We start from the raw sequence: 26,549 nt of genomic DNA, 5'->3' as shown, positions 1-26,549 counted from the left end.
CCATGGAGGTATGAATATTTTTAATGGACTCTCAGCATTTTTTAATATGGCACAGAAGTTTCTATCCAGGATCTTCTTTTCAACCTTTATTTTCAGAGTCCTACAAACCTGCTCCGAGTCAGTGGTTTTATGGTGGCCCGGCCGTATGACTGTGCATTAAGAGTGCTGTTTATTGGCTTTACTCAGAAGGTTGCCTCCACTTCAGCTCTTTGCTCCAATATTATGTGAGGCATGTTCTTATCTAAGTGCCCCCTTCTCAGCTTTAAAGGCTATGGCATAACATTTTGTCATTGTTCATTTGCTTCCTAAATGCAAAATTAGGCAACATTCTAAACAGACTTCTATAAAAATGTCCTACCATTTTGCTTCTGAAGGGTATGTGTAAGCCCTTCACCTGACTGTCCTGCTAAATGTGACATAAATCCTTCAGCGTTGTGCACCCATTTCTGCTTCTGATGGCTCTCTCTGCTCACCTCCTCACCTCTGTTAGTGTTAGAGATAGCTGCAGGAAGTTCTACTTAGCAGATGTATCAGCAGAGGGGAGAAGAACCAAGGAGGGCTTCTGTACAGGTTTTACATAGGTAGGAAAGGACACACAAATACATTTCTAGGGGAAGACAGCAACATCCTGGACACACCGATCCAGCAGATATAACTGGGAGGGACACATGAGAATAGTCTGAAAATAGGAGCAGATTGCAAACAAGTATCACTGAGTCTGAAAATGAATAAATAAACGAATGAATGAAGAAGGCAGAAACTTAGTTGACCTTTTTTTTTTTTTTTTTACTTAAGGCAAGATTACTGTTTCTATCTCAAATTGTTCCTAGTTTTTACATCTACCCAATGCAAGTCCTAGAGCAAGTATCACATTCGATTATACAAAATCCAACTATGAACTACAACTCCCTACATTTTGCATGACCATGTATTCAGAGACCATGCATTATTTGGGATTTTGGGGTGTTAAGTGTCCTGTTGAATATTTATAGTTTCTACCTGTAATAGTTTTGCAGTAGTTTTTTGTAACCTTATATTGGTAGGGGTTTATCTGGCCTGGATTCATTTTACCAGGGGCTCCTTCATAGTTGGGAAGGGTTGGAAACCATTCTCCTAGCAGCTTCCATCTTTTTAATGTTGCAGCCTGAGCAATGAATGTATAATCATTTCTATTTAGTTTCTCTTGCTTCCTTTCACACATATATCAAGTTTCGAGATACATATTTTCTGCTTGGGTAATGAGGATCTTGCATATAATATGATATTACATTACCTCATAGTCTTAAACAATGTTCATGGTCACAATTTTTATAAGTTGTAATATAACTTGCCTAATTTTGAAGGTAAAGTCATACGATAACTGTCAATAACTTCAGTTCTGGTCACTTATAACAATTTTATTAGAATGCAATCTATTTCATCAGACATATCTGAAATTGTATAACTCATGATGAGATATTGTTGCTTCAAGCCAACAAGCAGATCCTTTGTTAGATCGAAAACTACTTACACTGTTGATCATCAGGTGCATTAATGTCTTGGGTATCAGATCTTTGAAGCACTTGTTTATAATGGTCATGTAGGAATATACCAGGTTACGGATGGTCTCTACTTGTCGTTCCAGCTGTGGATCCATCGACAAGTTATCTTCCTGAGATGATTCTTCATCTGTACCTGTCTGAGAAGAAACACATTTCAGTTGGTTGGTTGTAAATAATATGGGACTTGTTGTCTCTAAACTCTTCTGATGTACAGAGGGTGATTTATCAAAATCTGATGCTAAGTGAAAGTAGAGAAGATGTCCAGAAACTGGAGAGCTTCTCTAAAGGGCCTGTCAAAAATGAGGTCCGGAAATGGATACATTTTGACTGGCAACTGCTCATTTGCATTTTTGGTTTATTCAACCAAAAGTCTCTATCAAACATAGCTGAACATAAAAGCAAAATATGTGAGCATTTTTCTACTATGGTCATAGGCCCCTAAAAATATAAGTGCAGCAATATGTGCTACGGTATATTTTGTTACAATCTTGAAAGATCTGACTAGAACAAATTAAACATGTCTTTTTTTCTTATTCTTGATATTGTCCAAGAAAACTGGAGCAGTGCAAGAACACAAAATTTGCTGTGAGAAAATATCTATTGGAAATAACGCCATTTGTTACACATCCACTGATATGGATCAAGACAGATCAGTGGTAATGTGGAACCACTATGCCAAGTAACTGGTTTAATGTTGGGTCAAAACCTAAGGGTGTTATTCTGGTGCCTCCCTGGTATTCACCCTTTAACCTCTATACAGGGATGTGAATTTTGCTGCGCGTTAGCAACAGGACCACCACCTCCTGGGATGGTCCCGGTATACTAGGCAGCTGACCCTTGGACTCAGAAACTCTGGTGCAAGCACCTGGAGGCTCAGGAAGCCCACCAAAACCACAGACACAACCTGAAAAGGCACCATGACTAGAGTACGGGTCACTGGAACACCAGACTGGAGGACTAGACATAAACAAAATTAAAGTGAGACCAAACAAGCAGGGTAACACAGACAGACCGCGGCAGGAACACAGGCAGAATCAGGTCAGACATGCAAACTGGCAAGGACTGGACAGGATAACAGAACAGAAGAAGCTACAGGAACTGTTGCTGTTGCTCAGCCAAGGGGTGGGAGAGACAGACAGAACCTATAGCTGAGCTCATTAGCCCAAAACAGATGCAGGTGCACACAAACAGAAAGAGGCATTAACCTCTACAAGGCACACAGAACACACAGCAAGCAAGATTAACCCCTGCCTTACTGAACAGAGAAGAGCTACTAACTCAGTGGTCATGTTCACACCCAAAGTATTTGCCACCAGTATGCAAACATGGCATACAATGGAATACCCACATGTATCTTCAGCCAGTATGCATAAGACAGAGGCGGGTGTGCACTGCCATAAGATACACACCGCCAGTATCTGGCAACCAGCCCACACGGCATACAATGGAACAACCACAAGTATCTGCAGCCAGTATGCATAAGACAGAGGCGGGTGTGCACTGCCATAAGATACACACCGCCAGTATCTGGCAACCAGCCCACACGGCATACAATAGAACAACCACAAGTATCTGCAGCCAGTATGCATAAGACAGAGGCGGGTGTGCACTGCCATAAGATACACACCGCCAGTATCTGGCAACCAGCCCACACGGCATACAATAGAACAACCACAAGTATCTGCAGCCAGTATGCATAAGACAGAGGCGGGTGTGCACTGCCATAAGATACACACCGCCAGTATCTGGCAACCAGCCCACACGGCATACAATGGAATACAGTGAACAGATATCATACCAGCATTCCTGTTTCTTTTCCATTAAACCTCCCAACAGTGAAAAACATGGAAATGCTCATTGTAGCAGGCGTAAACTTCACATCTGTAGCCCAAGTAAAGTTGACCATATACATTACATTTCCAATCAACAGCTCTCCAGCTGTTCCAAAAGTATATCTTCAAGCATGAACTGGGAATTGTAGTTTTGCAACTGCTGGAAATCCACAGGTTGGAGATCACTGTCCTACAGGATCTACTGTCAAATCAATATTTATGGGACCCGACAGACTCTTGGGTAGAGGATGCTATTTGGGAAAATATGAAATAAAGTGATATGTGTGTGTGGGGGGGGGGGGGGGGGGGTTGGCCATTATTTTGTGTGAGATAACAGCCACCACTTATACTTTGCAGAAACAACAAACATTTGCAGCCATTAGTAGAACAGTTACACTGTATCTAACGTCTGTATTATTTCAGGACAAGCCTATTGGCAAATTATATTAAAACTGCTGCTGTATTCCAATGCACTGTACTTGCTTTTGGTAAGACGATACTATCTATTTTCAGTTGAAGAGGTCAACCTTTAAGTAAATTACAATTTTTTTTCAAAGTGGTTGTATCTTAGGTTTAAAGACGACTACCCCAGATAAAGAGTTTGGCTTTTATTAGGACAAAATAAAGCCTAAGAGGGCAGGGTGACCTCAGAATCCGAGGAAACACTCTCTTGAGATCCAGACAGAAAAATCTGAAAATAGCAACCCTTGAATTACAGGCTCAGCTCAGTGCAAAAAGCTAGTGTAGCTGCAAGATCCCTGATAGGCATCATTTTTGTAATTGGTTTCTTCTTTAGTCTACTTGTGTTCACATGCAGTTCCTTTCAGACTGAAATCCATGCAACCAGCTGTCCAATGGCTCAATCTGTGGCCAGTACGTCTACTCTCTTGAATAATTTTCTAATATGACATGTTTCAAGTCAGTGGAGTGCTTCAGAATCTGTCTGTACCCATTCACAAATACATACAACATAGCAGTTGTGTGAACAGAGCCTAAGCATGTCAGAAAACAATGGCTATTGAGTCATATTGAGACTGGATGCTGAAGAAGTTGAGGTTCTTCACAAGTCTTACTTGTAAGAATGAAGAAGCTTTCCTTTTCAGGTAAGATTGTGGTTGTTTTTATTCTATGGTTCTTGGAACTAATATAATGATTTTTTTTTAAGTATAGAACCAAAAGATGATGTTAGAAATATTCTGGCCTAGAGTTTTCCTCATCCCCTTTCACATGAGCGAGTTCCACGCATTGGACTTACAGCATGTGTCAGCCAAAGCTCCCGTCCTGACCGTCTAGTACTGACGGGGTCGCATAGCATTATATTAATTTCTGATGCTATGTAACCCTTATAAGTTCTGAAATGTATTGGATAACACTGACAGCATTATGTCAGTGTTATCCCATACATTCCAAAACTGTAAGGGTTACATAGCATCATAAATAATATAATGCTATGCGGCCCCGTCAGTACTGGGAGGTCAGGACGGGAGCTGCTGCATACTCACGCTGCGAGTCCAGTGCATGGAACTTGCTCGTCTGAAAGTGGCCTTAGAATATGAGGGTGTTGTCAGAGCTGAGGCTCCATAACAAATACAAATTTATTACCTTTTTTGTTTAATTATATGAAGGAAAATACTAAAGAGAAAAAAGTCACACTTGGAAAAATCCACTTCATAAATGTGGCACTCTTTTTGAACACCATATTTCTCAATGTATTTACAGCTGACAACTGGTGTAAAAACATTGATAAATCCCCTCCATACAGCTCTACATCTCCCGCTTTCCTTCTGTACATGATAAAACTGGCTTTGTGCAGCCACCACTAGGGGGAGCTCAGTGTACAGAAGTTTATAGCATTACCACCTCTTTGCACTGAGCTCCTCCTAGTGGCAGCTGACAGAAATAGCCATTATTTTATGTTGGGATAATAAGAAGGTGTTGAGAGCTGGATTCCCCCACCTGGGGCCTTATAGCAGTCGCATGGTCTGCCTCCATGGTAGGCACGGAATTGGTTTGGATATGGCAAGAACATTTTAGCAGCAGTTATAGCCACAAATCTGAGATGAAACCTATGAATTTTGTCATGGATTTCATACTTTGTGCTGCAATAATCTGGAAGAAATCTGTGACATATGGAGCATGCTGTACATCTTTCCTGCTGTGTGAGTTTTGTTAAATCCAATTCACGTGCATTGAACTGTAGTTCCACATTCAAAATCAACTCCAAATCTGCCCCTTTACACAATGCAAATCTCTTGCCAAACCTCACTGACTGCTCTGCATTTCAGCAGCTATACGTTTTTACATTTTCCATTGACATAGTGGTATGGGGCCTTGTTTTAAGCAGGAAAAATCCTTTATTTTAAGTGCCGTTAGTTTTTTAATCCCATTAATAGATTATTATTTCATTTCCTTCTTTTGAACGTATCATGCATTAGTATTTCTCTGTCATTGTGACACAGGCTACCATTGAGGCAACACTTGATGTGCCATAATAACAGGCGGAAAGTACAGACGGCTCTGTGTTGCTTTCTAGGTCTCCAGGCCTGATTGTACAGTCCCTAATCTCGCCACCGGGAAGACTTGGGTCCTAATAAAAGAGGTCACTTTTGACACATTTAAAGGGTTAAACTGGGGTCTGACTCAGTGTTTCCTCTAAGCTGTGTGCTCAGGAAAGGAGAGGGTTAAACCAACACACTCAGGGAGAATTAACGTCACCATTATTTGTCTATTCTTCTGATCTGTCAGAAGAACAGAAAAATAAATAAACTGATCCTGTAAAAAAACGGATCCTGTGCATCAGTTATGCACATTTAGGCTAGTTTCACACTAGCGGCAGGGGAGTCCGGCAGGCTGTTCCGGCGGGTGAACAGCCTGTCGGATCCGACCTGCCGCTAGTTTACGTATGCCCCTGGACTGCCGCTCCGTCCCCATTGACTATAATGAGGGTGCGGGCGGAGTTACAGCAGCGCACGGCAAGAGGCAGCCGGACTAAAAGTATGACATGCCTCTCGCTGCGTGCTGCCGCCGGAACTCCGCCCCCACCCTCATTATAGTCAATGGGGACGGAGCGGCAGTCCAGGGGCATACGTGAACTAGCGGCAGGATGGTTCTGACAGGCAGCTCACCTGCCAGAACAGCCTGCAAGAGTCCTCTGCCGCTAATGTGAAAGTACCCTTAGTAACCATTTGAGCCACTTTTTTTAACGGCTAAAAAATTGGATCTCTGATGGGAATGGCTCAAATAGATGCCAAATGCGTATAACTGATGCACAGGATCCATTTTTTTTCTTTATTTTTCTGTTCTTCTGATGGATCAGAAAAACAAAAAAAATTACAATGATGTGAACTCTCCCTAAGGAGGACTAGTGAGCCCAAAAACAGCTTTACCTGCTGCAGAGTTTGGAATTCTTAACTCTTTCAATGCCAGAGAACACAGTTTAGAGGGAACATTGGTCTAACACAATAAAATAAGACTAACCACTGTAGAAAGTTGTATTGCTATTAAGGTGATGAATAGTCTCTCTCTCTCTCTCTCTCTCTCTATATATATATATATATATATATATATATATATATATATATATATATTCTCAAGTGTCCATAAACATGCGCATGTTTATGGACACTAGAATATAAATCAATGGTTTTCCAGTATTGTGGTTGGAGTGCTGTGATCTCTTCTAGAACTTTTTCCTTTGACCTGGGGATCGGGGTCTGGATTGTGGTGACCATTTTCGCACTTTGTCAGCTCCAGTGCTGCTGCTACTTCTTTTATTATTATTTGTTCTTATTATTTTATTATATATATATATATATATATACACACACACACACAGGTATTGTATATACCGGTATATACCATATATATATATATGTTTTTTTTTTATGTAGAGGAAAGGCAGCACAAGTCCACAAGTAATGTGAAGGTTGTTGCAATGGTTCAATGATCCTGATGTCAGTTCTGTATAATAAATAAGAAAATTCGCAGCACTCCTCAGTGATGAAAAAATACCCTAAAATCTTTGGATAACTTATCCATCATGCAATATCATCAGGGAGGCAGCAGGACAACGACTACAAACATACAGTCAATGTCATTAAGAACTGTATGAAGTCTACAGTAGGACAAGGATTCCTGGAAGTGATGATATGGCCTCCACAGAGCCCTGATCTCAATATCGTCAAGTCTGTCTGTGATTACATTATGAGGCAGGAGGATCTGAGCAAGACTGCAACCACAGAAGATCTGTGGTTAGTTCTCCAAGATGTTTGGAAAAACCTCGCCAACTTCCTTAAAAAAATGTGTGCAAGTGTAACTAGAAGAACGTATGCTGTTTTGAAGGAAATGGTGGTCACACCAAATATTGATTGTATTTAGATTTCTCTCTTGTTCATTCACTTTGCATTTTGTTAAATGATAAAAATAAACGATTGGCTCTTAAATTTTTTAAATTTTTGCAGCATTTTTCCCACACCTGCCTGTATACTGTATATTTATATACCTATATATATTTCAGGTACAACTAATGGACTCACAAGGAATCTATTTTCTGGATTGACGACAGGCTTCCCCTTTGTATGAAGTCAATACTGTTTCAATTAAACTTCAACCACTTCGCCAAAACAAAGCGAATGGATTGAGTGCCAGAAATATACATCGGAATTAGTCTGGCACTGAAAGATTTGAGCCATTTAGAAATGGTTACAGAGACTTCCTGTTCATGTCCATAACACCAACTGTAGCTAAACCTGCCTTCACTAGAATATTTTATCAAAACCTTGAGACGAAACATACAGCAAGAAATCCAAGATGACCCCAAACTGCCGTGTGGGATCAAAGCCCTGAGAACAAATATACAATGGAGAGCTCTGAGTGATTCCACGCAACGTGTGGTTACAAACCTCGTGTCGTTACAACATCTTCATTGTTACAATTATACAAAGGCAAACACCATCACCCCATCATGCCCCATGAATAAAACCGCACAAAACCCAGATTGTACAGACTATTAGAAAATACATTTTCTTTTCACTGAAACCACATTTTGTAGACAGCTTATTCCCTGGCGTCCGCCCCCAGAATCAGACTGGAATTTTTTCTCTCTCCACCCCTTGGCTCTTGTTCCCCCTCTCCATCACTTATATCCTGTATGTGCTTTTGGAGTTTTCTTTGTTTAAATTACAGGGCTGCAATAGGAGACTTTTGCTGGCTAAGCAGGGCAAGGACACATGTTAAGCATTATCCCCATCAAGAGAACGCTGAAATAAAAATAGCCATTGGTCTCTGATCTTGTAGATGTGCGTAAGGGGAAGGAATTAAAAATGGGAATTTAGAGCGTGAAGAGTATGAAAGTGTTTAACCTTTCTCTCCTTCGGGGGTATAAAGCTAGGAATTTCATGGAGCAAGTTGGTTAAACGAGGAAATTAATGCAAATGCGGCTGGCCGATGACAAAGGTCACACACTGTATGGCACCACTAAATACTGCTCTCACATTTGAACTATTTCCTTTTCTAAAGAATTAAAGGGAATCTGTCTGCTCCCACCTCCCCTAAACTAGAGTAAGCAGTGTGTAGTGTAAGTGATGTTGAGTCCGGTTATGTAATTCTTATCTTCATTCTGACACTATGTTCCAACAAGCCAGCATTAAAATGTATTGAGAGGACTCCCATAGTTATGAATAGAGAAGAGCGAATTTTTTTAAAAATTCGATTTGGTTTGATCCGAATATATTCTCAGTGAATTTAGTTTTAAAAACAGCTATTTCCTGGCTGCAGAGAGCCTTTATAGTGGTGTAGAACACTGTGCCTTGCAGTAACACGCATAGGGAGTCTGCTGTGGTAGTGAAATAATACCGTGAGTTCGTATGGCATGCAGATGACAGGCGTCGCTCTTAGAATCGCTGCACACTTCACTTATTTGGGCAGTCACGGGGCCAAAACTGACCAAATAACTCAAGTATGAACTCCGCCTTACAGGTCGATGTTAGTACACAACCAATTAAGCAAAAGACACACATATACAATTTTAACATGAACATTTTTATTAAGTAATAAATACTACAAAACAATATAATAGACAAACATTAAAATGAAATGAATAGCAGCAGTGTAGGCAAGCGCTGCGATAAGCAGCTCACCCACCAGACTCTGGGTATAATGGATCCGAAATCAAGAGGAGGAATGGGGAAATAATAAATGCCGCAATAAGCAAGCAATATAAACCCCACCCCTAATGTGTGTACAGGCCTCAAACCCCCAACAAGTAACATACAAAGTCTGCCAAGTAAAAGCCATAAAGAGGAGCCAGATATACAGCACCTATAGTTAGCCCATAAGCAGTATGGAGGAACAACAGTAGTAGTAATAGACATCAATCAAAAGAAATACTGCAACATATTACCTAAAGTTGATAGGAGGCACAAATGGATCGAACCCAGGTCTAGCAGAGAGTGCACCCCGACGCACATTTCGCTCCTCCGCTTTCTCAGGGCCACTCAAGTATGAACTAAGCCTTACAGGTCGATGTTAGTGCCAAGAAGAAGCGCACTCCTTTTACACTGTCGTCAGCTGATTCCACATAGATGCCTACAGAACTTGTTCTATTAAACACTTATACAAGTAGAGCCCCCCGACAGAGTGGAGACGGTGTCAGCAGTAAGTTTGTGTTGACATCACTGATTATTTTGCCCTTCCTCTGATCCAACAGAACAATAACCCCCAAAAAACGGATCCTGTTTGTGGAGCATACGCCTTCACTCGGTCAGCATTTGGTCAGTAATCATAAGTATTGCTAATGCCAAAAAAAACAGGAGTGGATCCAAAACAGAGATGACACATGAATGGAATATTTGCATGTCTTCTGTGTTTTGTACCCACTCCTGCTTTTGGCTACCAAATCATAAGCCAATTCTGATGGGACCATACAGGCCTTACAGTTGCTACACAGGGAGGATCCGTTGTGCGTCTTATTTTTCCTTCCTTCTGACAGATCAGAAGAAGGGTGAAATAAATGACGACATCAGCCAAGCCAAAAAGGCTAAATAGTGGCCCAGTCATGATGTGGGGAGGGTGGGAACAGCATAAGACGTCCACAGAGTGGCCCTATGACAGTAGTGAGGTGGAAGCAGCATGAGGAGACCACAGAGTGGCCCAATGACAGATTCTGGAGGTGGCGGCAGCATCAGGATGCCACAGAGTGGCACAATGACAGAGTGTGGGGTGGCTGCAGCATGAGGAGGTGTCACGGTAGGTAAGATAAGGGAAGGAAACAGAACATGGCAAAGCAAACAAAACAACTGACTAGGCACCAAATGCTAGGGAACAAAGGGGTCACATCCTAGCAATCCCTAAAACACATTTTAACTAAGCTGCTATGCCCATGTGCATATCTCGATGGTAGATATGCACATGCCCATATACCTAATACTATAACACACTGGACCAAACCCTCAGCTATAGGGAAGAGGGAAAGAGGCACCCAGCTCCTTCAACAACCGAAGGAGCTAGCGTCACCCTAGAGGCCTAGTCAAAACAGACACAGAAGGAACAAGAGAAAAGGACTTATCTAGAGATGTGTTGGAGCAGACGATCCACCAAACTTCCAGAGCTCACACAAGGCAGAACTATAACCCGCAAAGGCTATAGGGAGAGGGAAGAATAAATAGCCTTACCAATTACCTAAAGAACAACACCTGGGAGGAGGTGGGATTCTGCTCAAACCCACAACAAAACAAACTGTCAGATCAAGTCACGTGCAGCAACTCTGACAGATATCCTCAGAACACCCACAAGGCAGGGCGTGACAGGAGGCCACAGAGTGGCGAGGTGACATAGTGTGGAGGTGGCGGAAGCATCAGGAGGCCACAGAGTGGCAAGGTGACATATTGTGGAGGTAGCAGCTGCATCAGGACACCACAGAGTGACCCAGTGACAGAGTGTGGAGGTGGTTGGCAATAACAGTACCCACTGACGATGGTGGGTGTAAGAAGGAGCACTTGGCATCAGATGTGTGGCATCAGGCAGGTGGCAGCATCAGAATAGTAGCTGAGGCAGGTAGCCAGAAGAAATTGGTCTATTTTGTCAAAGAGTTGGTGTGGCACCATGGATGATGTGGTCTGATGCATCAGGCATTTGTGTGTGGAAATACTGGCTGATCCATGCCTGATTCATCTTGACAAAGGTCGGTCTCTCCACATTTATGGTGGACAGGCGATTACTTCTTGGGGTAACTATGGCCCCTGCCGCACTAAACACTCACTCTGATCCCACACTACTTGCCGGGCAGAACAGCTTTTCCAGAGCAAACTCGGCCAGTTGAAGCCACAAATCCATTTTTGATGCCCAGTAGTCCAGTGGATCTTCAATGTGGGGTGGCAGGGTGCACTCCTAGTATGCCACCACCTGCTGGTTCAGGTTATGCTCTATGTCTACCTGCTGCTGCTGGTGAGAAGTTTCTTCAGTAGGCGGGTGAAGAAAACTGCTCATCAGCGACTCTAGACTTAAGTTGCTGCTAATGGAGCTGGTACTGCTCCTGCCACCTCACCCCTCCCCAGCAGCCATGGCAGTGGAACGTAAGCACAGAGGGCCCCACCGGTCAGACCTGCGAGAGGATGGACGATGGTGCAGATAGGCAACGGCCAACTGACTACATAGGATGTCTCTATAGTAGTTCAGTTTGTCCTCCCTCTCTGTAAAAACCTTTCGGTAAAAAAATAAAAATTCAAGGGGCTGGACAACCACTTTAACAAAAAAAAAAAAATTATGAATGGGGTATTCCCATCCGGGACTTTTATAGTATATAACAAGTATATACATGTCAGATAGGTGTGGGGCCAACTGCTATCTGCAGAACAGGTCCCCAAAGTGAATGGAGAGCACATTGCACATGCATGACACCCTCTGCATTCTCTGCTATTTTCTGAAGTGCCATTGCAATAAATAGAGAGCAAACTGTGCAAGTATGGCCAACCCTCTATTCACCACTATGGGACATCCATAGCTGGCCCTGGGGCTGAAGAAGGCAGTCTAGAAATATCGATCCATATCCCTCAAATATTCAAAATTGCAAATACAGTTTCTTTCTGAATTAGGGAAATGTATTATTACTGTACCAGAGGGACACCAGATTCATCAAAATGTCCCATGCCCTACTGATAAATCTGCCATAATTTACAGAGCAAAAGATCTAACTAGAAAGATGATGGAAGATATTCATAAATGGGTTTCCCTCGGACAAACCCATCTACTTTCATAAAGCATTTGCATGTGTTGCAGGACCTCATAAATACCAAGTTCATTCTGTTGTGGTTTCTAAGCAGAACGTTCACCTCTCAAAGCATTTATGTTTGTTTTTAAAATAGTTTTTATTGTTTTTTCACAAAGGTTAACGGAAATACATACAGGCACCTATGAATAGGCAACTTTGGAAACAAAAATAAGATACGATAAGCTAATATAAAATAGACTAAAGTATAATAATAATATAATATAGGATACAATAGCAGATCCGGCTTATGTGCATGGAAAAGTCGGGATGTCCTATGAATGAGTAAATCTGAGATTTTATATAACATTGCATCTGTTAGAGCACCTTCATATAGATAGGAACAAGTTAAAAGAAGAGAATAAGAGAGAGTAAGAGAGGAGGGGGGAGAGTCAGAGAGTAAGATGGGTTAGGGGTATGGGGAAGTATTTTTGCAGCTTACTTATATTTCGCTCTTGAATGATCTCACTGAAGTAGGATAATATTGTAGAGTCTGACATGATATGTAAACGTGCCCTATAGGATAAGGTTATCTAATGTAGCATACAGGGTCTATCCGCTCCGCTCTAATACCTTGAGTACTAGGTGTTTCAATACATTCTGTGTATCTTAGCTATTTGAGAATTTCCTGAAGGTTTTCCAGGGCTTCCATATATCTTCAAACTGGAGAGGTGTTTGGGAGTCCCAATGTGCAATTTGTTCTAGGCGATACAGTTGATCACACCTTTGGATCCAATTTTGAACGGTAGGTGGATCCGGTTGTTTCCAACATACTGCTATCAGCAGTCTAGCAGACGCCAATAAGGTATTGCATAGCGTCTTTGTATATTTAGGGCACTTGAGACTCCCGATCATCCCAAAAAGGCACAGTTTCGAAGAGGTGGGAAGGTGGATCTTGCAAATCTCCGATATAGTCTTGCAAACCTTCTGCCAATAGGGAGTTATCTTAGGGCAGTTCCACCAGATGTGGCCATGAGTGCCTGTTTCATATCTACATCTCCAACACTCAGAGCTACAGTCCAGAAACATGCGTTGAGGCTTATAATACGATTGCGTTAATACCTTGAAGCTATTTTCTTGCAGCTTAACACACCTGGACACCTTGGAAGGGGCTATCAGAGCATATTGCAGTTCTTTTGGGGAGAATTTAATGTTTAATTCTGACTCCCAATGCGTAATATAAGGGTGTGAATCAGGACGTAATAGAGCCATTAAAAGGTTGTATAATTTGGATATTTTTCCTTTTGGTTTTTTGGTTTGGAGGGCTCATTTTTCAAATATTGATTGCTCCTGTGGGCCAGAGAAAATTATTAAATGTTTTTTTGTAACTCTCAAAGCATTTATGAAAGTGCATTACCCCAAATGCCACTGACACATATGTATTCACAGCTAAAGGAGCTGCTGAAGTCTGTAGTATTCCAGACCTCCAGTCCATTTGCTCCATTCCATTTTAAGCCCCTCTTGGGAATAAGTGCATACAAAGCCAAAGAATACAGCAATGCGTCATGTTACTCAATTTGCAGAACTCACTAGAGGATTGAATGAAATCTTTTCTGCAGGCACTTTAGGCCACACAAAATGAAATCCGTGATCCAGACCCAGTGCTTTATTGCATTCACTAAATCACTCAAGCTTCAGACACCTCCCACACAAGAGAAATGTGAATTGGAATTGTGTTTCAGATGCAACCATTTACTACGAGAAGTGGGAACTAGAAAGCAGAATCGTATTTTATATCTCAAGGACCATTGACAATGTCAGTGAATGTTCCCAGAGGTTACAGACATGGAAGAAGATTTGCTTGATTTTTATTATTTATCTGGTTTCCAAACATGAAACCGCAATTCATAGCCAACCACTGCACTCTTATAACAGACGGGCCTGATTGATTAATGTATTTTATGTGTTGTGGTCATGTCTGTCTACAGCCATTCTAAATGTTACCTGTGGTTTAGGTAGGACACGAGTCTTATTTTGTATGACACAGCCACTTTATCAACTCCTGTAATGACAAGACCAAGCCTTAAAGGGGTTGTGCCACTATTAAATGTTATGTTAATATAATTAACATGAAAAACTAATTACTTTTGTAATTTATTTTCTGTTACAAAATGCTCCCGTTGAAAGATGTTCTCTTAACTTCATTATTATGGCGCCCCCTGGTGTTTAATCAGTAGAGTAATGTGCATGTCCTCCTACTGAGGTGGTTGCACATGCTTAGTTCCATCCTTCAACCGTATCTTCTGTTAGAAGCTAATGGTAAGTGAAGTGAAGCATTTGAAATGGAATTCAGTCTGAACTTTAGGAAAACTCGCAACAAATCTGAATTTCGTGGTGCTGCGTGGTAACAAATACGTTTTTCTTAAAATGGCAGCTGCACGTGTTACAAAGCAAAACTAAATGTAGAGGAGATGAGTCCGGGAAAGTAAGATCACACATAATGCTGTGCAGCCAACCAATGTGCAGATAACCATCCCCTGTGATGTCACAGTCCTATAAAAGCCTTATCCCGTGTAGTCTCCGCCATTGTCCTGTGAGCTGAGCATAGGGAGAGACGTGGCAAGCGCTCATGCGCTAGAGACAGGGTTGCTGAAAACGATTAATTAAAGAATTCAATAGCAATAAAATGGAAACCTTTATTATTCCAGTGCCCAGGGTGCCAACCAATACCATCCAGTCTGCACCCCTTAGGGGGCCAGGTCTTAATGATAACCATCCTCATCTTTTGCTGGCTTTACTTCCTACAAAAGTAATCAAGATGCAGAGAGAAGGAGCTGGATTTTCCTGATGACATACATCGATCTTAGATGATGTGGAAAAGGAGGAAAAGCAGATGGCAGAAGATGGGCTCCCACCTGTAGGGCAGGAGAGCCCTGGGGTTGGAGATGTGGGTATGCCAGCAGATTGTACCCCCACCTAGCCAGCCAACAACAGCTCCTGTTTAAAGGTGCAGTGCAGCCATTAACATGAAGACCGACTATACAGTGCGGTTTTCATTAAAGGAAAGACGGCTGCAGGCTTATTGACCACGCAGTTCTTCATCTCTCCCATAGAGTTGGATGTTGTGAAAGTAAAAATGCAGCATGCCTCATTGGATGCCGATTTACAGGAGAGATTTCCCCTCAGAAGTCAATTGAGACTCAAAATAATTGCATCCATTATATTGATCTAAAAAAACTCAATTTTAGATTGCTTTAAAGCAAGTTACTTTAAAACATAAAAATAGGCAACTTTGCAACTCCTTTCCTGACACTGGTCTTCAATAACAAGTATTATGCCTTATTATCATACTCACAATATCTCCCGTTGACTGAGCTTGCATCTCTTAGCAAGTCCTGCTGGTTCATTTTCTGAGGTGTTGCTTTCACCTCATATAATGTACAGTAATCAATGTGAACTAAAATTATCTCCAGAATGCAAGGAGTATATTGCATTACAGGAGCTCTTTGAGTCATATCTTTTTACTGCTTTGAGTCAACAAATTCCTGTTCTGGGGTAAGTAAAACAATATATTTGAAAAGTTACTCATCTTTTTGTACATCTGGTTGTAATGTCCAATGGTAAACCTATACCTAAAGGAAATTAGTGTAAGATGTTTCTAATAATAATAGTCCAACATGAAATGGACTCCACCAGGGTAGGAGATCAGAGGAGCATTTCAGCCAGGACAAGTGAAAGCCACAGGGTCCAACCACAGGGTCCCATCAATGAGTAGAATGAAGGGTATACTGTATTTTTCCATTCAGTATAGTGGTGGGCCACCAGCAGTTTCCATAAACATGGTCACCTGAGGCCAGCACTTAGTCCAATCTCATTGTGGAAACAGCGAGATGAGAAAACTCCTTTAAACATTTTAAATTTTATTTTGAATGGCTAAAATCACTTTGCTTCATAAATCATTAGAAGTTCATTCAGGAAAGGAGAGGTGGGCGGCAGGACCTGGAGACAGAGCCATCAAACAGCCAGTCTGATGGATTTATCACAGAACAGCACTTGGCAGCTGTTATATACTATGAAACATAGAAGCCAAAAGAATCAAAAAATTTTAAATAAATTACGAAAACATTTTTTGCTGAAAATACATCTTAATAAAAAAAGTTGGCTTCAAAGGTGTCCAGATCTCCATAACCTTTAAATGATGTCTGATTCCCATAAATAAGTATTGTTTTTTTATTCCCTAGTTCTCTCTAAGAGACAGCACTGCTGCCAAGATTGCATATAATGATAAAATGCAGATTAAACTATTGTATCTAATACAGTGGTCATAGAAGTAAATCTCAGAGAATGGCTTCTGTGTTTTTTGGGCATGGCAGGCACTTATATATATTACCATCGAAAAAGTTTTCTGCCTTGTTAAAGTTTTTTTTGAGTATCCTGATATTGATATCCTATCCCAGGATAGTCATTAACCCCTTCAATACCAAGCCAGTTTTCACCATATGAACCAAACCACATTTTGCAAACCTGACATGTTTATGTGGTAATAACTCTGGAATGTTTTTACTTATCCAAGCAATTCTGAGACTGTTTTCTCATGACATAGTGTACTCCATGTTAGTGGTGATATTTGAGTCAATATGTTTTACCTTTATTTATTTAAAAAAATCCCAAATTTACAGAAAATTTTGAAAAATTCACGATTTTCTAACTTTGAATTTCTCTGCTTTTAAGAAGGCTAGTGATACCTCATAAAATAGTTATGAGAAAACATTTGCCATATGTCTACTTTATGTTGGCATCATTTTGTAAATGTGAAAACACAAAATGCAATCGCACACTGCAACCAGCACTCTACCCTGCCTTTATGCTGGATGTTGAATAAGGCATTGGTGTACATTTTGGCCAAAGCGTAATAAGCCACTCACCACGTCAAGGTCGCCTTCATGAGTGGTCCCTAACACTAGTACCTACCTTTTATGGGCCATGACAGCCACATAAAGTCCAGGGAGCGCAGGCACAGCATGCACGCCAAGCACACTCTGCTTTTAACCCCGTCCGGTGCCATTACAGCTTTCATCGGATCCAGGGATGCAAGTACTTACATGCATGCTGAGCCTACTTTATACTTCTCCTGGAGCCTAATGGCTACTGGTAGGTGCTGTATAAGCAGACTCAGTTTTATACTGACTTTAAAACCAGCCTCCAGGGGGCAGATTATCTGCCCCCTGGAGGCTGGTTTTAAAGTCAGTATAAAACTGAGTCTGCTTATACAGCACCTACCAGTAGCCATTAGGCTCCAGGAGAAGTATAAAGTAGGCTCAGCATGCATGTAAGTACTTGCATCCCTGGATCCGATGAAAGCTGTAATGGCACCGGACGGGGTTAAAAGCAGAGTGTGCTTGGCGTGCATGCTGTGCCTGCGCTCCCTGGACTTTATGTGGCTGTCATGGCCCATAAAAGGTAGGAACTAGTGTTAGGGACCACTCATGAAGGCGACCTTGACGTGGTGAGTGGCTTATTACGCTTTGGCCAAAATGTACACCAATGCCTTATTCAACATCCAGCATAAAGGCAGGGTAGAGTGCTGGTTGCAGTGTGCGATTGCATTTTGTGTTTTCACATTTATATCTCTATTTCGCCATAGCAATCTGCACCTGCTAGGGGTTGTGCGGGCTGAATTTTCCATCATTTTGTAAATGTCATTTTATTTTTTAGGACGTTAGAAGGCTTTAAATTTTAGAAGCAATTTTGACATTTTTATAGAAAATTTCCAAAAACACTTTTTTACTAATTCAATTATAAAGTCATTTTGTGGGGCTTTAATAGTAGAAATAACCCATAAGTGACTATTTTAGAACCTACTCCCCGCAAATTTTTTAAAACTGATTTTACAAACTTTGTTAACACTTTAGGTGTTCCATAAGAAAATCCTTAAGGAAAATGAAGGTGACATTTCTAAACATTTTTTTCAGATTTTTCATTTTTATCACAGAAAGGGTTAACAGCCAAACAAAACTCAATATTTATTACCGTGATTCTGCAGTTTACAGAAACACCCCATATGTGGTCATAAACTGCTCTATGGGCACACGGCAGGATGCAGATGTGAAGGAACGCCATATGGATTTTGGAGGGCAGATTTTACTGGGATAATTTAAAGTAACCATGACCCCCTGATGCGCCCCTACAGTCCAGACTCCTAAAAAATGACCCCATTTTGGAATCTACAGGATAAGGTGAGTTTTATTGGTACTATTTTGGGGGTACATATTATTTTTGATGGCTCAATATTACACTTTTTGTGAGGCAAGGTAACCACAAAATGGTTGTTGTGGCACAGTTTTTTTGTTTTTTTTTCATGGAGTTCTCCTAACAGGATAGATCATGTGTTGTTTTTATACAGCAGATTGATGAGGATGTGACAATACCAAATATGTGTATTTTCTTCTCTTTCAGTTTTACATAATAAACCATTTTTCAAAACAAAAATTATGTCTTAATTTTCTGAAAGCTACATTCAATATTACACTTTTTTGGGGCAGTTTTTATTTATTTTTTTAACAGCGTTCACCTGAGGGGGTAGATCATGGGATATTTTTATAGAGCAGGTCATTACAGATGTAGCAATACCTAATATGTCTAAATTTGATTTATTTCCGTTTTATGCAATAAAAGCATTTTTGAAAAAAAAAATGTTTTTTGTGTCTCCATTTTCTGAAAGCTATATTTTTTTCTGCTGATCGTCTTATGTAAGGGCTAATTTTTTAGGGAAGAGTTGATATTTTTATTGGTACCATTTTTGGTTACATATGATTTTTTGATCACTCATTATTACACTTTATGGAGCAAAGTGACCCCAAAAAATTTTGGGCACAGTTTTTTTTTTTTTTTTTTTTTACAGAATTCACCTTAAGGAGTAGATCATGTGATATTTTTATAGAGCAGGCTGTTATGGATGCGGCTATACCTAATATGTTTTTTATTCAGTTTTACACAAAAATACCCACATTTTTTAGTGTCTCCATTTTTCTGAAAACCTTATTTTTGGGGTTATTGTCTTATGTAGGGGCTCATTTTTTGCAGGATGAGGTGAAAATTTGATTGGTACTATTTTGGGGTTTGTATGTCTTTTTGATCGCTTGGTATTACACTTTTTATGATGTAAGGTGACAAAAAAATTCCTTTTTTGGCACCGTTTTTTTTTTTTTTTTTTTTTTTACAACATTCACCTGATAGTAGAGATTGTGACAATTTTATAGAGCCAGTCGTTACAGACACGGCAAAACCTAATGTAAGGAATTTGGATTAATGTTTACTGTCAGCCATGTCCCCACACCCACCATTTGCTGAAAGGTAGCAGAGGTAGTGAACTCCACAGGAGGGCCCTGCTTCAAAGCCCAAGCCATATGGCAGAGAACTTCTTGCAAGCCACCTTTATTTACAATTTCACACACCATTCAGACAGCATGGATTCTGCAGGAAAACCTCTCTTCAGGGGGTCTAAGACATTCCCCAGTTCAATCAAATCCAGCAGACAGCATGGAACCTGCGATTTATAAGGAATTATAAATCGCCCGGCCGTCGCAGGCGCAAACCAGACACATATTTGTGTCCCGATGGCCAGGGAGGGGAGATATACATACCTCCCCACAGAGTACATACCTCCCTACTTATGTTTGGACTCTACTTGTAGCCGGAACCCATGCGGATCTGTTGGTCCCAGAACCATCCCCCTGTGACGTTCTGGTCTTGAGCTATAAACCCTAAAGGGTTTTGTGGGTCATTTGCTGCCAGCCCAGCAGAGGGGGGGGGATGGACCCCTCCCAAAGGCCAGGAGGGGAGGGACTAGCTACAGGTTAAAAGGCTTGAGCCAGCAAACGGGCATGTCTTTTCTCTGAAGGAGGGTCACATCGTGCTATGTGTTTAGAGGGACCTGCAACCAGCTGACATCACTGCCCTCCATGTGAATACAGCAAAGGACTGCTCATAACCCAAAAGAACATTCATCTACCCGGTAACTGACTTGTACTCTGTGTAATCCTGTTTGTACCATCCATACCACCTGTATTTGTAACCTCAGACTACTGTAAATCATCTGTGTATAGTATTATATCTAGTGTGCCCTTAAGGTGATTAAATATATAATTTCATCTTGTGCTGTCTTGCATCTTGATCACGAATCCCCATGTCTGTGTTTCGGCCTAGTTATAAGCTACCGCGGGTTGGTTTCTCACCCTATATAATCCTGTTAGCGGACTGGGCTTATATCAAACGAGAAGCTGGTGGCACATTACCTGGGCTGAGAAAGCGCTTTTTCACTGTGGCAGTGAAAAGACTCTCTCAGCTTGTTGCCTCTCTGTGCCCGCGTGGACAGGAGGTGTCTGTGTAAACTGTACCAAGCTGACCTTACATGCTCCTCTGGGAGGGCGTAACGTCACGTCTTGGCAACCAGGGACCATACCGCATCTCGTGAGCTCGACATAGTTGACGTCAAGCGGGCACGAGGGGTGGTATCCCTCACATATAATATGTCTGTTTATTTTTTTTATTACATTACTTTAAACAAATTTTTTATTACTTTCACTTTTTTTTAAACTTTTTTATTTTTTTTCCCACTGTGGGACTTCAACTTTTCAGGGTTCGATCCCTGTTTCAATGTAGTATAATACATGATGTATTGTGCTGCATGGAACGGTCAGTGTCTTGAAGTGTAAGACACTGACAGTTGCCTAGGAGACCCAGTCTGGGGGCTGGATCATCTAGGATTCCTGGAGTTAATCCGCCGGCATCAGTGGATATAGCAGGGGCGGAGATTCACCGCCCAGCAGGACAACCCTAAACATACAGCCAGAGCTACAATGGGAATGTTCAGATCAAAGCAACTTCATGTGTTAGAATGGCCCAGTCAAAGTCCAGACCTAAATCCCATTGAGAATCTATGGCAAGACTTGAAAATTGCTGTTCACCAATGCTCTCCATCCAATCTGACTGAGCTTGAGCTATCTTACAAAGAAGAATGGACAAAAATTTTAGCGCCTAGATGTTCAAAGCTGGTAGAGCTGTAATTGCAGCAAAAGGTGGTCTTACAGAGTATTGACTCAAGGGGGCTGATTACAAATAAAAGGTACACTTTCCAGATTTTTATTTATTTAACATTTTGAAAACCACATATCATTTTCTTTTCACTTCACACATACTTGCTACTTTGTGTTGGTCAATCACATAAAATCCCAATAAAATACATTTCAGCTTGTGGGTGTAATGTGAACAAATGTGGAAAAGTTCAAGGGGTATGAATACATTTTCAAGGCACTGTATATGTGGATGTATAAGTCTCCAGTGCTGCCCAAGTATGAAGTGTTGGTCTGTTTGTGTGTTTATTGGATTTGCTCCAAGGGTTCCCAGGAGGTCAATCCTGCCCTGTTAACTATCACAACAGTGGCCGCCACAGCACCACACCCCCTTAACTGTAACCGCCACAGCATTCCACCCCTTTTAACCGTGACCTCCACAGCATTTCACCCCCTTAACTATTACCTCCACAGCACTCTGCCACCTTAACTGTGACTTCCATAGCCCCCCATCCCTTAACAGTGACCTCCACAGCTTCTCCCTTAACAGTGACTTATAATAGTGGGAAAACAAATGGTTGAAATGTTCTGGAAACCTGGTGTAAAACTGTGTAGGCCAGCAAGGTGAAGACTGAAGGACCTATGAGTTCCTATTGGCCAATAGGGGTCATGTGACTGTGTGTATGTCAGTTAGGATATGAGTGAAGTAGCTGTGAGCTTCTATTGGCTAATACAATTATCTCAAGAACAGTATGTCCTAGAGAGCTGAGACCTTTACAAAAACCCACCCAGACACACAATGTACCTATGGGCCAAATCTGGTGTCCAACGGTTCAAGCTTTTGGATGCCTATAGAGGACAAATGGACAGACAGACATGCATTTTTAAAACGATGAAAAAAATTCCAAATGGGAATCAACATATACCAGTAGTGAATATACTGCACAAATCAATATATACTAGTAGTGAATATACCTTACACATCAACATATACCAGCAGTGAAAATACTGCACGCATCAACATACTGCAGCAAGCCAGTGCAGACGATGGGAGTGGTAGTGGCCCTAATGAGATGTTGTAGTGTCACGGTGTACTCTCTCAGGCAGTCGCCCCCGGGTATTCGGTGCAGTGAAAAAGTGGTGTGAAAGGATCAGGCAGATGAAGAAAATCAAAAAATTTTGTTTACTGAAAGGATGAGTTACAGTATGTCCACTAAAGCCTGCACTTTGGGTAGGTGACTTTCCCAGTCGGTACTATGGATGACAATATCGTCCAGGTAAGCCGAAGCGTACCGACGATGTGGACGAAGCACAATGTCCATAAGTCATTGAAAAGTGGCGGGGGCACCATGCAGAACAAAGGGTAAGACCTTATATTGATACAGCCACTCAGGCGTGATGCAGGCAGTTTTCTCTTTGGCAGCCTCAGTTAAGGGTATCTTCTAATTCTCTTTCATGAGGTCCAAAACAAAAAAATACTGGGCTTGTCCTAACCTCTCGGAGAGCTCATCCACCCGGGGCATGGGATACGCATCGAACTTGAAAACCTTGTTAAGTTTTCGAAAGTCGTTACAAAACCGCAATGTCCCGTCCGACCCGCTCACTTTTTGACTCCTCAATGACGTCTAGCTGCAACATTACCTGCACCTCCCCTGATATGGCTTGTCGCCAAGCCTCGGGTACCCGGTATTGTTTTAATCTGACTTTTGCCTGAGGCTCGGTGACAATGTCATGCTGGATTATGGAAGCGCGTCCAGGGAGGTCCAAGAACACATCCGTGTTCTGACTAAAGAACTCCCTGGCCTCCTGAGTCTTTTTAGAGGAGAGGCTGTCAGCAATTTTTACTGTGGCAGCCGCCTCTCTTGCATCAGACAGAGGGGCCGGTACATCTTCTCCTACAAAACCCGTCTGCGGGCTGTCTTCTGTACAGGTTTCCATTTCTTTCCACGGTTTGAGTAAATTCACATGGTAAACCTGCTCCGGCTTTCGACGCCCTGGCAGGTGTACCTTGTAGTTTATTTCTCCAATTTTCTCGAGTACCTCGTAGGGCCCCTGCCACCTAGCCAGGAACTTACTGTCCACGGTTGGCACCAGAACCAAAACCCAATCACCCAGGTTAAAGATATGGACCCGAGCCTGCCGATTATAGACCTGACTCTGGGCTCGCTGAGTTGCCTCCATATACTTTCTAACAAGAGGCAACACTGTCTCTATCCGATCTTGCATCTGGGTAACGTACTCAATGCCACTTTTATGTGGAGTGGGTTGTTGTTCTCACGCCTCTTTGGCCACGTCCAAGAGACAGCGAGAGTGTCTGACATATAGCAGTTCAAAGGGCGAGAACCTAGTAGAGGCCTGGGGTACCCCTCGCACTGCGAACATGAGATAGGGCAGAAGGAGGTCCCAGTCCTTCCCATCTTTAGACACTACCTTACAACATATTTTTTAATGTTTGGTTAAACTGTTCTACCAAACCGTCCGTTTGCGGATGATAAACGGATGTCCGTAGTTGTTTTATGTGCAGCAACTTACAGAGTTCCTTCATCACCTTGGACATAAAAGGGGTCCCTTGGTCAGTCAGAACCTCTTTAGGTAGTCCCACTCGGGAAAACATCTCCATTAACTCCTTAGCTATGAGTTTGACCGAGGTATTTCGCAGTGGCACCGCCTCCGGGTACCGAGTGGCGTAGTCTAGAATGACTAAGATGTGTTGATGCGCTCTGGCGGACTTCTGTACTGGGCCTATGAGGTCCATAGCTATTTGGTCAAACGGTACTTCAATAATCCGGAGAGGTACTAGGGGACTATGGAAATGTGGCTGGGGACTAGTTATTTGGCAGGTCGGGCAAGACTTACAAAACTCTTCCACTTCTTTGAATATGCTGGGCTAGTAAAACCGCTGTAAAATACGATCCTGAGTTTTCTGCAGCTCCAGTGACCCCCGAGAACGTGTTGGTGGGCCAGATCACAAGCTTGCGATAAGCCTTGGGGACCACCAACTGTTCAATAGGCTCACCCCGTTGTTGGTTTACCCGATACAACATATCCTGATGAACCACAAAACGGGGAAACACTGACCGGTTGTTGTGGTTCACCATCTACTATTAACACATTTTCCCAGGCGTGGGATAGGGTTGGGTCCCGACGTTGGGCGGTACCGAAATTATCCCTGGAGACATTGAGGTCTGCCAGTTTAGCACCTAGCCGCAAGTCCTCCATGTCTCCCACCATCACACTTAGCATGGTTGTCTCCCCCTCAGTCACCCATACCACTGTCCCTTCGGACTCAGGTTCCCAGGGTTCTGGTCTCCCCCCTGAGCCGGGCCACTCTGCTAGGGTTACCCCTGTCTCATGGGTATCAGTCACTCTCATAGCAGGCCACAGTGCCGGGAATCCCGGGAAGTCTCTCCCTGTTATGAGTTCATAATGTAGATTTGTGGCGACAGCCACCTTGTGGGTCCATCTACCGGCCCCTGTGGTTAGAGACACCAGCACGGTGGGGTAGTCTTTTAAGTCTCCGTGGATGCACATCACCCTGACTTTCCGGCCAGTATACTCAGTGGACTGCACCAGAGTAGCCCTTACTATGGTCACCAAACTCCCTGAGTCCAGCAGAGCCTCCGCCAGAGTGTCTCCCACTTCCATCCAGCAATTGAGGATACATTTATTAATGAATGGGTCAACGAAACAGTATAAGGTCCAGCTAGAGAATTAACCCTTATGTATAACAGTTACTTAAATATTTTATTTTATTTCATATCTCAATACACATACTAAATGTCCATAGTAGGTACCAATACACGTATGGCTAGGTAAGTTTAGTCTTGAGTGGGGACAGTATCCCTATAATGAACCCTAAGCTAAACCCTATGCCCAGGGACGGCCCCTGATGGTGGGGACTCCCTGTCCTCGAGCCTAACGCTAACAGCTCCTATATAACCCTCGCTGTTAGGGAGCGCCTATATAGTAAGGGACCTACATGGACAGCAACACAAAACAGACATAAAATAGGTGCGCCATGTATACAGCCCTAGTGATATATGAACATCAGAAGGTACTCGCCGCACCGGACTAACTTGTTAAAAAACACCCTGTGATGAGGATGTTTATGGTCACTTAGATATATGGACCAAATCAGTACACTTAGAACCCCAACGCGTTTCCCCCACGGTGTGGGATCATCAGGGGGCAAATGGATCTCTCAATTTAATTAGATAGTATAATGTAAAAAATATAAAAAAGAAGAAGAAGCTGCAACAATTAGGCAGCATGTAGCCGATGTGTCACACTGAGAGAGTGGAGGCCCAACTCATGAGGCCACTCTATTAGTGAATGTTTCACATCCTCATCAGTGTGATGATGTCTGTTACCACAGAGGCAGTAGTTTGAACTGGACCCTTAGAATTTACACAATAGTGTTATTAGGAAGGTTTGAAGGGAGCTTCGGGTATATTCTATCACTTAAACACGGTCATTAAATACACGGGTGTAGGTTTTCAGTCCAGGTATTTAGATATCGCTCCTTAAGTGATATGTTAAATGTCAGCCAGGCACAGATTGTTATATAGGACCAGCATCCACGTATGACATAGAGCTTGGATAGGTCCTTAATTATGTAGGTCTGAGCCCGCAGATATGGCTATTGGGACATTTAGGTGGTCAAGATGTCAGGTCCTCCCATGTCTTTCCTCGTGGGGTCCAGATGTCTCCCACTTCCACCTCGCACAAGTGATCTAGAAACTCTGGGGTACCTGTTGCACACAGCCTCCTGGCATATAGCGACTGATGGTAGCCATAGTTGGTGTCCATGGACTCAACCCCATGTGGACAGTCAGCCCTTACATGGCCAGGCTCATGACACCGCCAGCAGACTATCGGAGCCAGGTCCGCCGTGGGTACATCC

The 26,549-nt window shown here is 42.3% G+C and overlaps 1 protein-coding gene across 1 annotated transcript in view; it reads right to left on the bottom strand.

Annotated features, from left to right (window-relative positions):
* The window catches only part of DNM3 (dynamin 3), a 358,945-nt gene that overhangs the window by 79,301 nt on the left and 253,095 nt on the right, over positions 1–26,549 (bottom strand). Inside the window, 1 exon segment of the mRNA XM_044302430.1 lies at positions 1,511–1,678. Within this exon segment, the coding sequence (XP_044158365.1) occupies positions 1,511–1,678 (168 nt within the window).

The sequence above is a fragment of the Bufo gargarizans genome, chromosome 7 (assembly GCF_014858855.1).
Source record: "Bufo gargarizans isolate SCDJY-AF-19 chromosome 7, ASM1485885v1, whole genome shotgun sequence".
Lineage (NCBI taxonomy): Eukaryota > Metazoa > Chordata > Amphibia > Anura > Bufonidae > Bufo > Bufo gargarizans.
This window is presented reverse-complemented; position numbering and strand designations above follow the sequence as displayed.